At 39.3% G+C, this 7322-nt stretch overlaps 1 protein-coding gene across 1 annotated transcript in view; it reads left to right on the top strand.

Moving 5' to 3' along the window:
- Positions 1-7322, top strand: part of LOC107706218 (CUB and sushi domain-containing protein 3-like) — a 406816-nt gene that overhangs the window by 203296 nt on the left and 196198 nt on the right. Inside the window, 1 exon segment of the mRNA XM_016509850.1 lies at positions 6655-6767. Within this exon segment, the coding sequence (XP_016365336.1) occupies positions 6655-6767 (113 nt within the window).

Raw genomic sequence — 7322 nt, 5'->3', positions numbered from 1 at the left:
CTAGCATTAGCATCGGTAAAGCGTATGGGAGATCTGCAGGCGCTATCAGTGAGCCCCACCTGCCTCGAATTCGGGCCCAATGACTCTAAGGTCGTCCTGAAACCAAGGCATTGTTATGTACCTAAAGTGCTCTCTACTCCATTTAGAGCAAAGGTAATAACTCTATCGGCGCTTCCTCCTTTGAAGCAAGACCAAGAGTTGAACTTACTCTGTCCCGTCAGGGCACTGAAAGTCTATGTTGAGCATTCTGCCCCGTTCAGGTGGTCGGATCAGCTATTCGTATGCTTCGGTGGCCGCACTACATTTGCCAGATTCTATAGTCTGGACATCCCAGCCTTACAGGCGCAGGTCCTTTCTGCATAGCAGGGTACTCTGTCATATGACAACCAGTGCTTGGCATTTGCCTCCTTCATGTACGCGCTTGGCCCTCAGTGAGTTCCGAGGCTGTACTGAATTATTTCGGGACAATGATACAAGGCTAGGCCGACCTCTCTGAGTTTAGCCGTACTGCCTTTTGCAGGGCTTCCCTGCAAAATACTTGGTCCCTCTGGGCCCCCTTGGGTACTTAAGGCAAGTTCAAGTATTAGTCGTTCCTCTAGTATAGCACAGCGGGATTGTAATGGTTCCCCAAGCATCTTAAACAGACGCAGTACGAGTGTAGTATCGATAGGGAACGTACTCGGTTACTAACATAACCTCGGTTCCCTGAGATACTAAACGAGTACTGCGTACTTTGCCGTGCTATGTAGCTGCACGACTCAGTCGTCGCTTCAGTCAAAGTAACCTGAGGATCCTATGGCAATGTGCTGCTTATATAGCCAGATGACCCCGCCCATTCTGGCTGCCGAGCCATTGATTCGTTTTTTATTCACTGCACGAACCAATGGCCGTGCAGTTACACTGCATTATTGAAAGGCTTCAGTCATCGGAGAAAAAGGAGTTTTCCCCCAAGCATCTTAAACAGACGCAGTACTCATTCCGTATCTCAGGGAACCGAGGTTACGTTAGTAACCGAGTACGTTTTCCAGGGTCGAAAACGTCGGAGTAGTGTAATTGACAGGCGTATCCGTAGCAAAAGTTATGCTTTTTAAAATGAAAACACACTAGTGTAAATGTAGCCTAACGTAGCCGAGTTCTTTTTTAAATATCTCATTTAAATTTTTTATACTATGCTTCAGAATACAGTTAATTTATAAAATATGCTTAAAAACTGTCCTTCTACTCCTGTTAGGATAACTTCAAATAGGACCAAGCACTGACGTTTTTCCTGTGTTTTTCCAATTACTACTGTAGCACACAACAAAAAGAAAAATTACTATATATACAGTATAGTTTTGTGTGTGTGTGTGTTTCCCAGAGAGGTCCAGCAAGTCAACCACAGAAATAATGAACATGGCAACCACTTTTTTCCTCTGTACATCATCTGTATTTTTCCCCCATCTGTTGAGCATGATTGTTCACAAAAAGCCCCTTGCAGTTTGGATAGTATCGGGTCCTTCCCACTGTGCTGAGATGGATAAAGTATAGCTCCCACAATGCCATGGGGGTGGAGAGGCCTTGACTCCATGTAGCGGAGAACAAGGGGAGAGTGCATCACAAATGGGAGTAGGGAGGGAGGACGGGAGGAGTGTTGGGAAGGAGGGGTGCTCTGCCACAGAAGGAGTGCCCGTGGAGAACACTGATTACTTACTTTCAAAACATCAGTTTGATGGAGAGACGCGAGCGGCTTCCCAGCGGCCTCTCGTTTGTCTGGGCTACGGTGGCCCATGATTGATGAGGCAACCGACGGTGTGAGACCCATGCTATAGAGCCTGCTTTCATCTCACTCCCTCTCTCCATCTCTTCCCTCTCTCTTTTTCTCTTTCCATGTCTTGCCCCCCTCTCTCGCCATGGGAGCCCAGGTATACAGGATGCTGATGACGTTTCAGAAAGAGTATGTGTTCATTTCTGTGTGTGACAGTAACAATTGGTGTGCTATTTATAAAAGCTTATTCTCAAACTACTAAACAGTAAAGTGAGATTTAGTCTGGGGTTTCAAAGAGTTTTTTTTATTTTTATTTTTTGTAAAGATGTCTGTTATGCTCACCAAGGCTGCATTTAGTTGACTAAAAAAGTAAAAAAATAAAATAAAATAACAAAAATTTTAATATTGTGAAATAAATAAATTTTTTCCCTTATGTTAATACATTTTACAAAGGAATTTATTCCCGTGATGGGAAAGCTAAATTTTTTGCATCCATTACTCCAGTCTTTAGTGTCACATGATCCTTCAGAAATCATTCTAATATGCTGATTTGCTGCTCAAGAAACATTTCTGATTATTATGTTTAAAACAGTTGTACTGTATTTCTGTGGAAATTGTGATACATTTTATGTTTGTGTATTTGTGTGCCAAAAAGACGAGGGTCTCTATATTAGTGCTGCCACCTGTCTTAATTAGCAGGTAGGCAATTAAGACAGATTCCCTGATTAAGGAACATGCTAACGGCTGTCATTTGCTAATAATGAATCTCTCCTAATTTTGCACAGAACCACTGAGAGCTATTGATCTGAGAAAGGGATGTGACTTGCATTGCAAAAGCTTAAATGCTCGCCAAGTCCATTATGGTCAATGACGATACGCTCTTATTTTTCTTTGCCTCGTGAGAAGGCTCTCTCCCTTTTGTCTCAATCCCCCTTTTTGAAGTTTTTTTTTTTTAGAGAAGTCGATGTGTTTTGAAGCCACATTTCAATGTCTGGAGTCCGAGCATGCTCTGTAGTTCAGTGTGTCTTTTGCTGCATTTATTGATTTCACTGGGTCATTCACATCATTCACATGCATAGACCAGCATCTGAAATCTCCCACATTACATTAACGCTGCTATATAATCTTGTCCGATTTGTGGCACAGGTTGAGGTGTAATTTTGTCTGATTTAGTGTTTATCTGATGTACCTTTCCTTGCTGGATGTCTGAGGTATTGAAATGATTTCTTTAAGTGTTTGTAATGCCATTTCTTAATAAGACAAGCAATATTTCTGCCTACACTGAAAGCAAAAATTTTGCATCAACTAAATCATAGGCAGTTATTAACTTGTCACTGTCTAGTACATTGAGTCATAGTTATCTCTTAGACATTGAGGACCTTTCTGAATGCAGAGATACAGAAAGTTCTTCTACCTCTTTCTCCTCTTATTAAATCTTTATCTTGCTCTTTTCCTGACTTTTTCTGTTACTTTTGGTACCTCTTGTCCACTCCTACATATTATTGTTTCTATACCTAGCAACAGTTGCTGTTTGGTCCAAAATATAGAATGACATATGCACACATTTTGAGCAGTAATAGTTTCCTTGCAGCACCATATCAGCTAGTCCTATTTATAAACCGTTTCTACATCCCATGTGGATTAGCTGCACTGACATGGTAGGATTTGCTCATATACCACTCTTTGCTCATCCATGTGTTTAATAACCTTCCCTTCCTTTTCCTGACCTTGCCTTCCAACAAACATCCGCACATACATTCACACACAGAGAGAACAGACACCTTGGAATGAGCTATGTTGATTAAATTACATTTATCCATGTGAAAGTGTTTATTGGCTTGCATGGTGATTTATTCAGGGGTAGATATAAGCGGTGTGGAGGAATCGGAATTCTGGTGTTGTGGTTGGTTTCAAACACTGCCAGCCTCTCCAGCTCCTGAGAAATTATGTAACTGCAAAATTCACGCTTATTTCATTAAAATGTCAGGCAATTACAAATGTGGAAACGTGCTATTCAGGAGGGTGACTCGCAGATGAGACGATCACATCAATAAGCCAATAAGCAAATTCACTGGTGCACTGAAATTTACTTTACAGTTAAAGAACAAAGCTGTATTTCTGTTCAGAAGTGAGCTGATATACAACAAGGACATTACTGAAATGCTACATTCCGGTGTGTTCCTTCATCATCTAAAATCATCTAAAGACATATCTGAGGGAGTTACATTTTGTCCCATGGCACCTATAGGTTTTAGCTGACATTCTAGCTGAGGTTTCAGTACTTTTAATGTAGCAATGGAGGGCCCACCTGCAAGGGCGTGGGTGGGCTGTTTTTTGTCATTTGCATTATGCAGACAAGAATACACAAGTATTTTGTGACCATCTCCATCATTTTGAGTCATTTTAATGCTGAAACACATTTTGCATTTTATGCACAGAACAAAAAAAAAAAGTAATGCTTTGTAATATAATGCATATATTTAACAATATCTCTCCACCATTTTTTTTCGATATTGGTAAATGTAATGTCTGGTTCATACACTTGATGCATTATGATACATTTCAATTGTAGTTGTACTGTGTCTCTCAACATATTCTCTGATGTTATTTAATGTTTTTTTTTTCATGCTGCAGCTAGTAGTAAAGCAGAAGAGACGATTGATTCACTCACATTCTGTGCTTCTGTTTGAACTGAGGCAGCTACAGAGATCTGTCACTCACATTAAAGAGCGTAAAAAAGACATTTCATGTATTAATATTGGAGAAAAAATAGATAGAACTTGAAAGCTGAGACTCTGAGCAACAATAAAAAAAACTCTAAATTAAAGTGGCAATATTAAGACTTATTTTGATGAAGCAGAGTTCATGATTGGGTGGGCCTGTAGAGTCTGTTCTATAGTGCTGGTCATGCATAGATAGAATAAAAGAAATACAACATGTGTCTGTCCTTAAAGCCTTAGCAAAGATGCTGTGTTTTAACCACCAAGATGAGTATGAAGTATATTTTGGCATGGACTGCTTTGTGAGCCTTGGTTATTGGCAGCAAAAGGGATAAACTAAAGCTTTTAATGCTATGCCTTTAAATTTAAGGGGCATTTGCCATACTTCATTTCCTAAAGTAGATTATGCCCGTAAAACTGAAGAAAAAAAATCAGTTTTGACTCATAATTAATTTATGATCTTTATAGGAGCATATGTTTAATTTATGGGACTCCATTTCAGATTTAAATTTAAACTCACTGAGACATGTAAAGTCATGAATATGGAATGGGTTATGTGTGCAAGTGTTGTTGTTTTGTGATTGTGCCACTGCATGACAAGAATGTGACAAACATTCATCCAAGTTTCATACAACTCCTGAATACATATTTCAAGGACACATTTTTCAAATGTCAGAAAATCAGTTGTCCCTTTGGGAGGCTATGGAGTTGTTTAGCTGTCTTTCTATTATCTGTGTTTTTAAATGGTGCTGTGTTTGGTGTTTCTTTCTTTATCCAACTAATCTGTTGAGTGAATGTTTGAAAGAATTATTCATAATGTTCGATGAGATACTTGTTGCCACCTGCTGGCATAATAGTGTAACTTGCAGAAAGAGGCACGAAATTAATCTGAAATTAATCAGTGTTTTTGCTGAACTGAATCTAAATATTTAAGTCAATGGGTTGAATTCAATTCCTTCTGCTATCTCGTAGGGCTCTTCTGGGATATGTAGTAATTTGGAAATTGACTATCTTTATGAGTGAATTATCTGAATCAACTTTTTCCTGAATCAACAATTGAATTCCTTATTGAATTCGAATGAGTAAGTGAGTCATTCACTCAGCCGATTCGTTCAAAACACGGATTCATTCAGGAACAAAATAGCACTGCTAAGATTTGCCTGACAGGGATGTACGCCACAGTTGTTTGACTTCGTTTGGAAATATTTTCGTATGTGGACCAGAAAACGTACAAAGTAACTGGACATACTGTCTGCAATGTAGGTTACCCGATATTAACATATTGTTTGTTGAACTGCTGTGCTGTATTGAAACTGTCGCACTCACAACAAGTCGCGCTGTGTACTGGAAAAACATTACAAACAGTCATTATTTTTTATAATTCTGTGTGGTGACACTAGTGGCACAGAAATTACAGACTTTACCTTTAAGTTCAAGCAAAAGAACGCAAACTGCCTGTGTGTGTGTGTGTGTGTGTGGGAGCGAAAGAGAGAGAAACAGAAAGATAACAGTAATGATATGGCTCCGCTCCAGCCTGTGAAGGCCATTAAAGTGTGATTCATGTGGCCATGTCCTTTAATGACATCTCCAGTTAGTCATCAATAAAGTGAGACAGATGTAGGCTGAAGATGGAGCATTTTGATGGGTGGAGGGTTGGGGTTACAATGACCTCTGTCCTCTGTTGCAGCACCACGCTGATTCACGACACACTGCGCACGCACACACATACACACACAATGATGTTTTTTACTTGTCAAAATGTTCAGTTTGTGTGCACCACCCCTCAAAAGTGTCCAGGGAGCGTGCTGACCGTATCTGGCCCGACTTGCACTTCATGAGTAATGGTGGCCTAAGTGTTAAGGTGCTTGTACTCCGTTAAATGTCCCAAGTGCCGTGCCTCAAAATGTCAGAGTATTAGATCAGTGACCTTGGTAGTATATTATGAGCTCTCAAAAAGTTTTATACTTCAGAAGATAAAATATTGACTATCCAAACATTTACTTTCACGGCCTAAACAGACAGATCATTTAAACTCATTTTGACAGAGCTATCTAGCATTGTACATCTACAAAACATGAGTTTTACAGCCCCTCTAGACAGATGCCATGTTATTATAAATGTTTTTTGTTGTTGCTGTTAATGGGTGACGTTCCGTAACAAATGTAAAGAGCTTTCCTTCATGTTTTACAGGCTATCCGGAATGAATGTCCCATCTCCTATTGTTAGCAACAAGAACTGGCTGAGGTTACACTTTGTTACTGACAGCAACCATCGATACAAAGGCTTCAGTGCCCATTATCAAGGTAAACTTCTCGCTTTGTCATTGCACAAGCATGGTTTCCATGGCTAGGATTGCTCTTGTGAACAATGTAGTGAAAGTCTATTCGATTGTCCTCTCTGGATAATTAATTACACGATTAATTATCTTTGATTTGACTATTTTTGTTGCATAAAAGGTGCAAAAAAAAGAGTATTGGAGTTTTATGTTAAACCCATTTTGATGTCATTTATCATTTTGTTCCAGATGTCTAATTAATGCAAGCATGAGAAAGATAATTCAAAACTGTGTTGATTGTCATTGACTTCAGCTCACATGGCTCTTTTTGCAATAACTTTCAACATTCAGAGTCAGAAAAGTGTTGTTTTTGTTGCCAATGCTTGAATGCCTCTTTCCTTTTTCGGTTGATTTGTTTTGTTTTGTGCCGTTTCTCCAAACTAACTCATATTTCAACAACAAATCATGTTTTGTCTTTTTTGGAAGTAGCTATCTTTTTGCTTCTTTCATAAAAAAGGAAGCTCAAATGTAATAAAATGGTGGGGGTTGAAAGAAAGAACGGCGAAAAGCAAGCCGCTTTTAA

This window comes from Sinocyclocheilus rhinocerous, unplaced genomic scaffold (assembly GCF_001515625.1).
Source record: "Sinocyclocheilus rhinocerous isolate Xijiao unplaced genomic scaffold, SAMN03320098_v1.1 scaffold53, whole genome shotgun sequence".
NCBI classification, from domain to species: domain Eukaryota; kingdom Metazoa; phylum Chordata; class Actinopteri; order Cypriniformes; family Cyprinidae; genus Sinocyclocheilus; species Sinocyclocheilus rhinocerous.
This window is presented reverse-complemented; position numbering and strand designations above follow the sequence as displayed.